This window comes from Nelumbo nucifera, chromosome 7 (genome assembly GCF_055504915.1).
Source record: "Nelumbo nucifera cultivar China Antique chromosome 7, China Antique-T2T, whole genome shotgun sequence".
NCBI lineage: Eukaryota > Viridiplantae > Streptophyta > Magnoliopsida > Proteales > Nelumbonaceae > Nelumbo > Nelumbo nucifera.
In genome coordinates, this window is record NC_142655.1 from 19051732 (window position 1) to 19066520 (window position 14789).

The window sequence follows — 14789 nt, forward strand, 5'->3', positions numbered from 1 at the left end:
TCTTTCACCTCAAGTTGATGAAGCATACAGCTCAAAACCTTTTTTTTTTAAATGAAAAAAAAATGATAATTTATACAAATCAAGTAAACTTAATTATTTGGTCAGTTACCAATAAAATCAGATAACCCATACTAAAATATCATAATCATGGAACATGAATTAATTTCCAAGAAATAACTTGATCTTTTTTTTTACTTTTTGGTACCTATTAAGTAAGTATTTATTTACAGAAAAAAAAAATGAAGTTTGGAGTCATTTCAAGGGGTGAGAATTTGGAGCATAAGTCATTTTCAAGGTTGGTGGCTTCCAAATCAGCTTCTGAGCATTGTGTGACTAATTCTAAGAAGACAATTGTTGAGAAATGAAGGAAAGACTTTATAGAAGTAGATGAAGATACCAAAACGCAGAAGGTAGACAATGAAGAGATTTGTGACAAAATTAGGAAGATAGAGAAAGAGATTAACTTGGAAAAGTTATTGATAGAAAAGTTCAACTAAACTATTGGCTTTTTTTACTTGGGAGGTAAGGTGTTTACAAGAAAGTTTTTGAGTTCAAGAATAGGGAGGGTGATACTGCTGACCAAACTTTCATTGGGCCTAATAGCCATGGTGATTGAGGCATAATTTCCAATTGAATGGAGGTTTGGAGATGTAGCCTCTTTTAGCTTGAGCATTATGGTGTATTTTAGGTGGGGTGGGGGTGGGGGGATGGGCTGGTCCAGTGGAGAATTAAGGACTTAAGTTCTTTTCATGCTGTTTTGGGTCCTATTGATAATGAGGATGATTATTTTCATTGTTAATAATTGAGGTGTGGTTCGGTGTATTTGTGATATATTTTCTTTTTCTTTCCAGTGATTCCTCATCACCTTTTAGGGTATTTTGTTCCATTTTTAATGAGTCTTTATTTATTATAAAAAAAATGAAGTATGTAGGCTGATTATAAAACCACCCAGAAAAGGTAAAGTGAAAAGAAACTAATAAATGAGAAAGCCAAAAAGAAGCATACCGGCTGCTCTACATGATCATTCCAAAAGCTAAGAGTTGAATTCCTTGCTTCATCAATCCAATTGTTAATGTCAGAACTTCCCATCAAACTACTATGACGAAGGAGCCACACTGAACAAACTGAAAGGCCAACTGCTCCACATGTATAGCGAAACCAGTATAATGTCATTCTGCTTGGTTTTTGGTATCTTGAAACCTTATTGAGAAAGAAAGAAATATGTATCATAAATTGGTATATTGTCCAGCACCTAGAATCCAATTCAACAGGACTACAATCACAAAGTTGTACTTCTGTACTTGCTCTGCTATTAGAGTTCTATTTTTTTACAAATTAAAAGTGAAACTCCACCTTGTTGTAAAATAAATTATCATTTTCAGTCTATGCCCCCCTCTCTTCTTGTCTCTTTCCTTGACAGTTTTGGTCTTTCTTTCTCTCCACTTTTCTGTTTTTCACCTTTCTTTTGTTTTCTGTTTCTCTGTTTTTTTTTTATCAGCAAAATGAGAATTTCATTCAATTAAGAGAAATAAATACAGGATTACAGCAGCTAGAAGCAGACATTGCACCAGAAATAGTTACAATAAAGCCCAAAAAAAGTGTTGTCTTTTAACTCCCTGTTTAGATAGAGAATCAGCCATTTCATTTGCAGTTCTCCTGAGCCATGTGAATGAGGCATTGAGTTCCCTTGCTATGCTTACTATCTCCCATAACATATTTCTATAGATCCAAGGAACATTACCGCTTGAATTGGTCCACGATATCACTATTTTTGAGTCCCCTTCTATCTCCAAGTTCTTAAGATCTGCCTGCTTGGCAATTTTTAACCCTTGTAGCAGAAATAATAATAGTTCAGCTTTTAAAGAATCACCTTCCCCTAAAGGTCCCGAGTACATAGCCAACCTTACGTGAGGAATCTCTGATCACACCACCAATTCCTGCCATCCCCGGGTGTCCTACTGAGCTCCCATCAAAGTTCAGCTTAATCTTGTTTGGACGTGGGGGCTTCCAATCCATCACCTTTCTTTCTTCTCTGCAGTGTGTGCCACTTCAATCCATACTCTTACTATATCAGTAATTGAGCAATTTTGAAAGAGCTGGAGTGATTTTACCCAGTGTGCAACTTTTATCTTTATGGCCTCCACTAGATCTTCTTTTGACCTATACTTCTGTTTCTGTATATTTCTACTATACTTGATCTTCAATGAATTCTTGTCACTATATAAAAAAAAGGCCTTCGTCACAGAAGTCAAAATTAATGCATCCTTCCTTGCAAATGTTTCTGAAAACTTAACGGCAAATAAATGAGGCTCATGATGCTACTTTAATACATTAGAAGTTCTCTTTTTCAGAAGAGGTACAGTGTAATGTCATTAATGAGAAAAGAAAGAAAACATGTACAACAAGCTGGTGTACACAGGGATTTTCAATCACTCCCACACAGTCTAATACCCCCACCCTGTTTTACAAAAAGATTATCATCATAATCATTCAAGCCTTATCCCAACTATATGGGGTCAGCTACATGAATCCTGTTTTGCCAATCTGTTCTTTTACAAAAAAAAAAAAAAAGGTTATAATGTACAAAAAAAGAACAACAATCTTTGCCATTGGACAACTTGTTTACAGAAAGCAAAGAGAGCATTTTGCCAACAATTTTCTGAAATACTGAATTACTAGAGCTACTTTTGTTCTTAAATTGTCTTGCATATCTCTCCTGTCAAATGCACCAAAATACCGATGCTGGATCCATGTTCCATGCCAATTTTCCCCTCTTGGATAATCCTCCAGTTCTCAAGAATTTCAAAAAGTCCATTACCAATTCTGGACAAAGTTTCACCTCAAATTATTGTGGTTAGACTCTTTTGTAGATGTGGGATGAAGGGCATATGTGACTTCATAACCAAGCAGAAACTGACACTGCATGGAACTCAGTTCAGCATGATTGAAGCATATAGAGGTTGAAAAGAATTTTATCAGGGATAAAGTCATTTCCAGTAAAGAGTGCATGCCCTTTGTGAAACCTGAAAGTCAGCTAGAAGATATTCTCACAGGAGCCATTAAGCCTAACTTCAATGCTTTACTTGTCAAACTGGGCATGCTCAACATCTATGCTCAGCTTGAGAGGGAGTATTACTTTATTTAGTATCTGTATCTTTCAGTCTTTTTTTTCTTTTTTGGTTATTTTAATGGCAATTTAGTCATTGTATTCCATATAATAAAGATTAATGAATAGGCTAACAGCCCAATAGTCATTTGCCATTTCTCCTCTTTCTTTATTTATTCAAAAAAAATCTCCTCTTTCTTCTCTTCCTTTCTTCCTACTTTCTTCGCCTTACATAAATACAGGGATACAGATAATCCTTGAACATTAAAATCAATGTTTAATTGTTTAAAAATGCAATGGTGTGACCATATGAGGTAAGGAAGAGTATATAAATATGCATACAAGAGCATATATTATTATGTAGGAAAAGAATATAAATGATCAAATAAACAGGAGTTTAGAAAATTAGAAGCTTTATAAAAATCCAACGGTCTTACAAATCATTTAACAACTATTAAGAAGCTCTAAATGTTGATATCAGCATCAGCATCATTATCCAAGCCTTATCTCAACTATAAGGGCGTTGACTACATGAATCCTGTTTCACCACTCCATCTGTCAAATGTCATATCCATTGTCAAATTATTAGTGCTTCAACCATTCTTACTACTTCGACCCATGTCCTTTTTCAGTCTACCCCTACCCTTTCTAGCCCCTTCAACTTGCAACAAATCACTTCTTATGGGTGCTGTCAAAGGTCTTCTATGCACATGACCAAACCATCTTTGTCTACTTTCTCTCATTTATCGCCTCTTGGAGCTGCTCCTAGATTCCTTCAAATGACTCCATTTCTGGCTCTATCCTTTCTAGTTTTTCCAGTCATCCATCTCAGCATACGCATCTCTGCCACACTAAATGTTGATATAATACCTCATAATAATTTTTACCATCCTAAAGCATAGATAGAAGCACATACATATAGATACACACACACAAAATGGCATCCCAAGTGTGAGGTATGTGCTTCATACATTAAGGGATGAACTTCAAGGTTGAGCCTTTGAGAATTTTCCTTGAGTGGTGTTAAAAACACTGATTAAAGTTCAGCTATTCTCAAGTCAGGTATTTAGGTTAATACAAAAGGTATACCCATCACCCATTACTCATCTCAGAAAAACTTCAACACTAAATGAAAAAAGTCTTGTATGATATTCAAAAAACTGTTATAATAAACAAGGTAAGGTAACAGTTCTTGAAAGCTATGTGCAGTTCCGTTTATAATTAATACAATTTTGAGTTATTTAGGAAAAAAAAAGGTATGGAAACAGTAAACTACCAATCACAGTAAAAATACTACCTCTATTCCCTTCTTGTTTAACCATTTCAGAACTTATTTTATAGAACATAGGGGCATCATTGAAAACACTTACAAGGAGAGATAAGTAGGAATCAAGCTTGTGGAGATTTTGATAAATCAAATTGATAGCATCCCTTATTTCACAATCTGTCCACTGGGACCCATCCTGGTTAACCTCTGGCAGTTTCTCAAACAGTAGAGAAGATGAGTTGCTCCCATCAACAGGAACAGAAGAATTGCTCTGCTGGATCATTTCATTAGAAAAGGTTGAAATTTGAAAATACGTAGGAATAGGGACTTTTATGCATATTTGTAAATGATATGATAACAAGTCTAGAAACTATAACTGTTAAGAAGTGATCTTGAAGCTTTCTAACCATAAATGATGTAATAATATATGTTCTCCTTGCAGGTACCTGAGACATTCCATGTGGATGGCTAACTGATGCCTCCAGTTTCAAAAATAAGCTATTAATGATCATCAATAATGAGGGCAATGACTTCTCTGGATCCTTGATCAAATCCTCCACAACTTTGTCAACCTCCATATAGACCTAATGTGCCATCAAGAAATTAATTCAGAACTGATCGCATTTACATATTCATGTATTTTTTTTTATCAATAACAATTTCATTAATTCACCAAAGAGGTTACATAAGGAAGACAAACACACTTATCTTCCAAGTACAATCAAGAAAACAAAAGAATAGGTAGAGACAAAAAATTACAACTTAGCCCAAAACATTGAATCCCTTTCTGCCCCTTGTTTAGCTAAACCATCAACTAGAGAATTGGCTGATCTTTTGACCCAGCACATTTTAACTTCCATCTCCCGCATCAGCCACTTAAATTTCCTCCTCTGATTATTGTACCTCCATAAACCATTGCTGTCTACATTCAGCCACCCTATCACCACCTCTGAATCCCCTTCATATAAGAGTTTTCTGATGTTCATCTCCTTGGCTTTCTGGACTCCTTCCATAACTGCAAAAATCACAGCTCTAAGGGAGTCACCCACTCCAATTGGACCTGAGAACAAGGCAAAAATAACCCCATTCTCATCCCTAAATACACCCCCAATCCCTGATTGTCCAGGGTTCCCCCTACTACTCCCATCAAAATCTAATTTCAAGAACCCAGCAGGTGGAGGTGTCCAAGACACACTCATTACTGACTTGGTCTGCGTGCACTTTGCTATTTCACCCCACTTCCTCAACATGTCATCCACTGTGTAACCTGTGAATAGTTCCAAAGATTTCAGCCACTGTACAGCCCTAAAATGAATGATAGCCTTTAGTTCTTCCACCCCTCAGCTGCTGAGAATATCCTGAAGTTTCTTTCTTCCCATATTGTCCAACATACTGCAGCCCTCAAACCTCTCCACATAGTCCTTCCCCTTTTCCTACGCCACCTAAAGACAAAAGGGGAAAAAAGGCCCTGCAGATCTGATGGAGGGTTCCATCTACACCCAAAGAGGGAAAAAGCCCATTCTCAAATTGACCTCGCAAAATGGCAAGACACCAGTAGGTGAAAACCAGTCTCCCCATCCGCTTTACATAGAACACACCAATGAAGTGACAATCAAGTATTGGGTCGCTTCTTTTGGAGTAGATCACCAGTGTTGAATCTTTCCAAATAGGCTTCCCAACAAAAACTACCAACCCTAGGAGGGATTGCTCTGCACCAAACCTCATCAACAGGGAAAGGGGGGTTACAGGAATGGTGGACTAGCTTAGAACTTTGAAAAAGGAAGCACAAGAAAAGAAGCCAGTGGAGGTAGGGGTCCAAATTCTAGAGTCCGCCCTCATGGGGTCTAAGACAACATTATCAAGAAGTTCAAGAAGGCTCAAAATATTAGCAAAGTCTGAATCCCTCAAGGCCCTTCTGAGACCCAAATTCCACCCAAACCCAGAATTGGAAGAGGACGGGATAATGAAGGATGAAACTGGCTCATTTTTAAGATCAGATAGAGCATACAAAGAAGGAAACTGATCCTTTAGAGGGGCATTCCCCACCCAAGTTTGTCCCCAAAATTTTATGGAGTTACCGGAATTCAGATCATACCTGATATTGGGGGAGAATACTGGAAGCAGATCGTGAATGGCTTTCCAAGGAGAAAAGCTTGTGGTCCTAGCTTTGATTCCAGCAGCCCAACCATTGTGCTCCAGCCCATGTATACTTGCCACTATTCTAGCCCATAGCTTCTCCTTCTCCAAGGGGAACCTGCCCAACCACTTCCCTAGAAGAGCCATATTCCTTCTTCTAACATTCCCGAGCCCCAAACCACCACAAATTTTAGTCCTGGACACTACCTCCCAGCTGACTCTATGATCCCTCTTCTCCTCTCCCGGCTCCCACAAGAAGTCTCTCATCAACTTCTCCAACCTAATAGATACCTTCACTGGGATTTTGAACACAGACAGGAAGTAGATGGGTAAATTAGCAAGTGTGGCCTTAATCAATGTAACTCTTCCACCAAGAAAGAGGTAGTTCTTTTTCCAAGAGACCAATTTTTTTCAAACCTTTCCACCACCGGGTTCCAAAAGCTCTCCCTCATAGGGTTGTCACCTAATGGTAACCCTAAGTAATTCAATGGCCACCCTAAGACTTCACACCCCAACACTTTTGCACTCTCCCTGATCTCTCCCTCCTCCATATTCACCCCTGCTACACAACTTTTCCCAAAGTTCACCTTCAAGTTAGACATTTGCTCAAACAGTGGTATCACCAACTTCAAGTTCCTAATAAAGCTCAGATTGCCATCTTCACAAAAGAGAATCGTGTCATCAGCAAACTGTAAGTGAGTGAGGGGGGTTTCCATCCTCCCAACTCTCCAACCTCTAATGAGACCCCTCGAGTCTGCTTTGTGAATCAATTTCCCCAGGACCTCAGCAATTAGTATGAACAAGAAATGAGAGAGAGGGTGTCCTTGTCTTATACCCCTACTGGCTGGAAAGAACTCTACCATTGTCCCATTCACTAGCACTAAATAATGACAATTCCGGACACAACCCATGATCCAATTGCACCCTCGACCACCAAACCCAAATTTGATCAAAACTTTCCTGAAGAATTCCTAGTCCACCAAGTCATAAGCCTTTTCCAAGTCCAACTTACAGACCACTCCCTTCTTTTTAGCCTTCTTAAAGGTCTTCACACTCTCATTAGCAATTAAGATTTGATCAGTGATTTGTCTTCCACTCACAAAATCTCCTTGATTTTGTGCGATGATGTCTGGCAAAACCTCCTTCAACCTCAATCACAACACCTTAGCAATGAACTTGTGCAGGATATTAACCAAGCTAATTGGCCTAAAGTCCTTCGGGTGGGAGGCATCTTTCTTTTTTGGAATCAGAGCTATAAATGTATAGTTCACACCCGGATTGATAATTCCTCTCTTGAATAACTCCTCAAACACCAGCAAATGATCATCTTTCAAAATATCCCAATAGCCCTGATAAAAAGCCATTGTGAACCCATCTGGCCCTGGAGCTTTTGTTCTATCCATAGAAAACACAGCCTCCTTAATCTTTTCCAAATCAAATCTTCTTTCCAACCTTCTCCTGTTCTCCACCCCTACATCTGGCCAATCCAAACCTTCTGCCCACACCCTTCTACTTACTGGCCTTGTTAGAATGGATTTAAAGTGCTCCACACAAGCCCCGGCTATCTCCTCTTGTTGTGTTAACTCAACTCCACCTACTACCAATTTGGAGATAAAGTTCCTCCTTCTCCTTCCATCCGCCAAAGAGTGAAAATACCTAGTGTTTCTACCCCCCTCCTGCAACCGTTTACACCAAGATTTTTGCCTCCAGCTTATTTCCTCCTTATGCAGGCAATCCTCTAACTATCTTCTCAAGCCTCTCCTGAGTTTCTTATCTTCCTATCCAAATTCTCCCCTTTCTTCTTTAGAGTCAATGTTTTCAAGCTGGTCCATCAGCGTTTTCTTTCTTTCTTCTAACCTCCCAAACTCCAAAAGATTCCACTCCTTGACCTTTGCTTTCACAAATTGTAGTTTCTTATGGAATCTTATCCCCTCCCAATCCACCATTGGGTTACAGTCATACCATCACTCCCTTACTTTATTGGTAAACCCAAGGTGGAGTAACCACATGTTTTCAAATCTAAATGGGGTGGGTCCTCCACTCCTTCTTTCCTCCTTACAAATAACTATGGGCCAATGATCCGAGGTCACCCTTGGGAGAGCTCTATAAGCCAAATTTCCTCAATGTTCTTCCCAATCCAAAGAGAACAAGAATCTATCCAACTTAGAGCAGAAGAGACTAGATTGGAGATTTGACCACATAAATGTTTTGTGGGCTAAAGGAATCTCTTTAAGCTCAAAGGCATCCACAAATTTGTTAAACTTCCGCATGCTTTTTGTCACCCTCTGATTAATCTTATTGGTTTCCTTCGAGTATCTGATCACATTAAAGTCCCCACCCACACACCATGGCCCATCCCACGGTCCTCTAACATCAGCCAATTCCTCCCACAACTCCTTTCTCTCTCTGTAGTCATTTGGTCCATATACATTTGTGAGCACCTATACAAACCATCCTCTTGCTGCTTAAACTTCATGGAAATCGAATACTTCCCAATCAGCTCCTCCAAGCCTTCAACCGCATCCCTCTTCCACATTGTTACAATCCCCCCCGAAGCACCCCAAGAAGGAGCAACCACCCAGCTAATCCCCCTAGCTTTCCATACACTCCTCGCCCAACTATTATTTAACTCCATTCTCTTAGACTCCTGTAACAGAACAATATCTGGGTCATACCACCTTATCACCTCCTTTATTGTTGCTCTTTTTCTTGCACTCCCTATTCCCCTCATGTTCCAACTAAGTATCTTCATTTCCACTTCTTTCTTGACTCCCTCTCTACCTACCCACTACTTTCCCCCTTTTCTTCTATCTCCTGTTGCCCCAAACTTCTTATCCCCTTCTACATCTCTTTTCAGTCCCTCTACTTCACTCAGCTTCCTCTTCTTTGTTTTTATCTCCTTCTTCCTCCTCTATAGACCTTCTTTCAGCACATTCAGATCTTCCAGCCTACACCCCATCTTCCCCACAAATTATGTTATCATGTCCTCTTTCACTGAATCCTCCACCCTTATGCTTCCTGCACTTTCCCCTCCAACTCTGCCCCCTGCCCTTCCCTCCTCACCTCTGGTCCCACCCCTCTTCTCTCCTCTCCAACCATCCCCCCTCTCCTGTTACTTGCCTCCAGCCATGTTCTCTTCCCACATTCCTCTCCCACACTACCCTCCTTCCTTTCCTTCCTCTCCACTGACCCCTCCCCTCTTCCTTCCTCCCCATCCCTCCTCCAAGTCAGAATTCCTTCAACTTCACTAAACACTCTTTCAATGATTTCCCACACTTTTGTGTTCCTATACCTCCCTTCCCACTCCTCCCCACAGTCCTTCACTTCCTTCTCCACTACCTCGGACAACCCACCATCTAGCTTGGTTGCATATTCATGGGCTACAGTACATGGCGCCAGGACAAAATCTGGAACCAAAGACACAGGAGACACATTACTAGCACAAACCAAATTCACTTTGTTACCTGGGATTGATGGAAAGGTGGAAAAGGACTGTTCCCAGCCTCCCTCTCTTGTTCCAAAGGTTGGTAAGCGTCTCTCTCCCTGAGTTGGTTGGAAAGTACTTCTGTCCTTTGGTCACTCTGGTGATCTCTCCTCTCTACCCCTAAATCACCCCTAGAAGGTGTGTTCCTTCTCTGCTTCAGGTTCTCCCAATTTGCCCCTTCTGTTGTACCTTGCACACTCTGGAGTCTTGGAGATGAATTAGTCTGGTTACAACCTTCACCCTGAAATAAGCTTGCAATATTCCACCCATCCATGTCACCTCCAGCATAACAACCTTCGTCGTTTACACTGCCCACGTTGGTACCATCATCTGAGCATTCATCCAAATCTTCATCTTCCTCACTGCATTGCACCCAGCCTTCATCCGCCTCTTCCCTCTCTTCTGCTCTTTCCCTTGCATATCTTGGATTCGGCCTGTCTGAGGAGCATCGCAAGGAGCTAACCCCCTCACAGTTCCGGCGGGGAACCACTGAAAGTTCCCTTTCTCCAACTTCTGCTGCTGTGAGCGTCCCCCATCCATTCTCGCCATTTGGGACGAAGATAGACCAAGTTCACTGTCTAGTAATGGTCTATGTTGTGTCTCCTTACCCCGACCCACGTGACAACTTAAGTTATCACGTGGGTCATTCGAGAAAGACCTGTGTTCGGTATTAGGCCCGCCCGACCCACCCGCGTGACCACTTAAGTTGTCACGTGGGCCCTTAAATGAGTGGCCCGGTTCACTTTCCAACCCACCCACGTGACTTTTTATGTTGTCACGTGGCTCCTTCCAAATTTGTCCCAGTTTAATCTTCAGCCCACCTGACCCACCCACCACCTTCACCGGCTTGAACCAAGCCATTCTGCTCCAAAAAGCAATCTGCTTCTTTGTCACGTCAGCATAAGATGAAGAGCCCGCCCTAATTTTGTTTAATTCAAACCCATTTGAATTAATTTCCTTAAATAGGTTGCCTATCGTTTGGTTTTCCACAACCGACACAGTAACCCCTGATTTAACCTTCATCTGCTCCACCTTTTCACCGCCCTTCCTCTTCCCTCCACGTGTCCACCACCCTGCCATCTCATCATCTTCAACCTTAGGACCTCCTTCCCACCACGACCATTCGACTTCTGAAGCCACCCACACCTTGTACCAGGCTTCATCCGAACAGATATCAAAGAACCTCGGCAAGTTCTCGTGTCTAACACCAGCAACCTGTAACTCCACTGCACTCAGGTTACGTCTATCAGCCTTCACTAAAATAACTCCCAGGCTCAGCACTATATACTCAAGAATAGGGTCCCGCCATAGGTGAAAAGGAAGGCCTATTAGCTTCAGCCAAACACACCCATCTTGAACTTCAACTTCATTGCAGATTGGGCTCCAGTTCTGAACCTGTATCAGACCTCCATCCACCACAACTGTTTTGAAGCTTAGTTCCTGGTTGCCTACATCAAGCACGGCTTTCGTCTCCGCAAAAGGGAACAGCATCGCTTCATTCCCAGCACCTATCTCTCCTGCAACTGTACTCAGAACCTTCTTCCAGTCTGTCACCCCTTTATCAGCCACTAACACCATTCTTTTCTTCCATTCCTCCTTCCCCACTCCTACCAATATTCTTCAATGAATAGAAGAGCAAGCAACCACCATTTCAGGACTCAAATGGCCTTGCACTTCTACACTCCCAGAGGTACCAATCGATGCTGCCTCCTCCTGAGTTTTTTGACTCTGGTCTTCAAGCTTTTGGCCAGTTGCCTTCCCTCCATCCACTCCCTTCTCTTCTGAAGCTACAAGGTAAGACTGCAGCACCTGCACAAAAGCCATCCACCCTTTCTGCAATCTCTCTTCCGGCACACAAAGCATTTGTTTTCCATTTGTTCCAAAAAACTCCACCACAGTGACGAACCACCCCTTCTTGTTTCTATTCAGTTCTGTTACATATCTCTTGCCTGGAACTGACAAGGAGTTTTTCCAACCATTCACCTTACCAGAGTTGATAGCCCCATCTACGAAACCTTTCATCCATGCTATAACCTCCTTTGACACCAACACTGTCGCCCTGTTATTCTCTCTGATTATCAGTACAACCTTGCCTTTGGTCCTTTCCTCTTCGAACTTGAACGTCTTGGCTTCAATCGACACCTCAGACCTCCATCTTCCTACTGCTCTGAATCCTCTCTCGCCCTCCATCTTCCTACTGCTCTGAATCCTCTCTCTCAGAGTGCACCTCAATTCCACATCTGGTCTAATATTAGAATTAAAATGCTTTGAATTCTTCGATTACTGGAACTTTTCTGATGAAATATGTTAAAGAATGAGTTTTTTTTAACTCTACATATTCATGTATTCATATGTGAATGTGCAATTATGTTTTTATGGATGCATGTATGCATGCGAATGTTTCTTTTCCTTTTATTTGAGGTTGGAGGTGGGAGGGGAAGCGTATGATTACTCAGTAATAGAGATCAAAGTCATTGGAAAAACCAATAAGCTAATTTAGGCGTTACACTTTTGATAGGATACATCATCATCAACCTGGGCTGGATAAAGCCTAGACGCTGAACACATTTAACATACGTCAGGCATGATAACCTTCTTTTCAATTTGCTCTAGACAAGCTTGAATATCAAACTTTTCTTAGTATTTAGGCCAAGATAACCCAAACTTTTCTTAGTATTTAGGCATAAGTGCTCTTGCATGTCTATAGAATTATACATAATTCTCTCAATTTTACAAGTGATAAAACTAAAGAGAAAATCAACCAAATCCAGCTGCTCCACATAGAAGTATTCCGTGTAAATCGCTCTGTTAAAGAACCCACAGTATCATTCAAATTCAATATAATTTGCAATATGATCATAAAATGAGGTTCTATACCATGAATATTGTCAGCAAATTAAGAAAGATGGGATTTGCAGCAAATTAAGAAAGATATGATTTGATTGATTAAGAGATTTGAATAAATTTAGGAAAGATTAGATTTGAATAAATTTAGGAAAGTCATATCCTAGGATTAAGGGAAAGATTTAGTCAATCCCTGATTGAGAGAGATTCTAGGGGTTTGTCTTTCCTATCTTTTCTTATTTAAGTTGTATGCTCAATATGTTTTCATAATTAACAAAGAATTTTTTCTTCTTCTCTCCCTCTATATTTCGCAACATGGTATCAGAGCTTTAGGATTCGATCATGAATTTTAAGGCCGCCATGGTTGTCTCCGGTTCAGCATCTTCGGATGCTACCAGTGGTGTGACGTCTTCGGAGGGAGGTATTCAGTCAGCAGCTATTTCTCTATCTGAGAATTCCCTTCAAATTACTATTCACAAATTGAATGGAAAAAATTATCTTGAGTGGTCTCAGTCCGTGCGGTTGGTGATCGACGGCAAAGGGAAACTCGGCTATTTGAACGGCGAAGTGAAACCGCCAGCCACTGATGATCCAAAGTACAGGCAGTGGCGTTCTGAAAATTCGATGGTTACTGCCTGGTTGATCAACTCTATGGATCCGGTGGTTGGAAAACTATTCATGTTCCTGCCAACGGCTCGTGATGTGTGGGAAGCTGTTAGGGAAACCTATTTAGATTAGGACAATCATTCACAAATGTTCAAATTGAATACTCGAATGTGGAAGATGCAGCAAGGTGAACGTGAAGTAACAACTTATTATAATGAGATGATGGTTGTTTGGCAGGAGTTGGATTTATTTGAAGAAGAAGAATGGGAAAGTCCAAGTGACAGTGCTCGATACAAAAAGAAGATAGAAAGAGGTCGGGTTTTTGTCTTCTTGGCTGGTTTGAACAAAGAACTCGATGAGGTTCGGGGACGTATCTTAGGACGAAAGCCCTTCACTACTATAAGAGAGGTTTTTTTCAGAAGTGCGTAGAGAAGAAGCACGAGGGCAAGTGATGTTGAAGAATGTTAGTGAAACAAAAACAGGGAATGAAGGGTCCGCTCTTGTGGCCCGAGGTGCAGGCTTAGACGGAAATAAACGAGGAGGAAAGCAGAGGCCTTGGTGTGATCATTGTAGAAAGCCATGGCATACTCGGGAAACCTGCTAGAAGTTGCACGGGAAACCGGTGGGTTGGAAGAAAAAATCAGGCAGTGACAACAAGTCAAGAGGAGATGTCCGTGCACTTCAAGTAAGCAACTCGGATCCAGGTCAGCAATCATCCTCAGAGTCTCTTCCTTTCACAAAGGAACAAATAGAGCACTTATATAAAATGTTTCAATCTCAATCGTTAAGAAATTCTAACCCATCCTGTTCTCTAGCTCAGTCAGGTAATTTTTTCACTGCAACCATTGCTTGTACCAAATCTAATGGCTCCTGGATATTAGATTCAGGTGCCACTGATCATATGACTGGCACTTCGCAATTCTTTTCTTCATATACACCCTGTGCAGGGAATCAAAAGGTTAGATTGCAGATGGTTCCTTTGCTACTGTTGCTGGGAAAGGAACTAAATCTATTTCTCCTTCTCTAAACCTCAAAGATGTTATGCATGTTCCTAACCTATCATACAATCTCTTATCAGTCAGCAAACTAACCCTTGATCATAATTGTCGAGTTAATTTTTGGTCTTCTTATTGTGAATTTCAGGATTTAACCTCAGGGAAGATGATTGGGTGTGCTAAACAGGATGGTGGTCTCTACCTCAAGGCAAAACCGACAGACTTGTTTCAGTTCTATCTCTGTTTCTAGTGACAGTGAAGTTTTGTTATGGCATTATCGATTAGGACATCCTAGCTTTCAATATTTAAAGCATCTATTTCCCAAGTTATTCATGAATAAAAATCATTCAG

At 40.8% G+C, this 14789-nt stretch overlaps 1 protein-coding gene across 2 annotated transcripts in view; it reads right to left on the reverse strand.

The window, feature by feature from the left end:
- DGS1 (dgd1 suppressor 1) overlaps positions 1–14789 on the reverse strand; it is an 81899-nt gene that overhangs the window by 52947 nt on the left and 14163 nt on the right. Inside the window, exons 4-6 of one of the 2 annotated variants that reach the window (XM_010246117.3) lie at positions 4820–4957; positions 4477–4647; positions 1006–1200 (exon numbers count right to left, since the gene is read on the reverse strand). In XM_010246117.3, the coding sequence (XP_010244419.1) occupies positions 1006–1200; positions 4477–4647; positions 4820–4957 (504 nt within the window). The remainder of the gene's footprint in view (positions 1–1005; positions 1201–4476; positions 4648–4819; positions 4958–14789) is intronic. The other variant, XM_010246118.3, reaches the window with a different exon arrangement.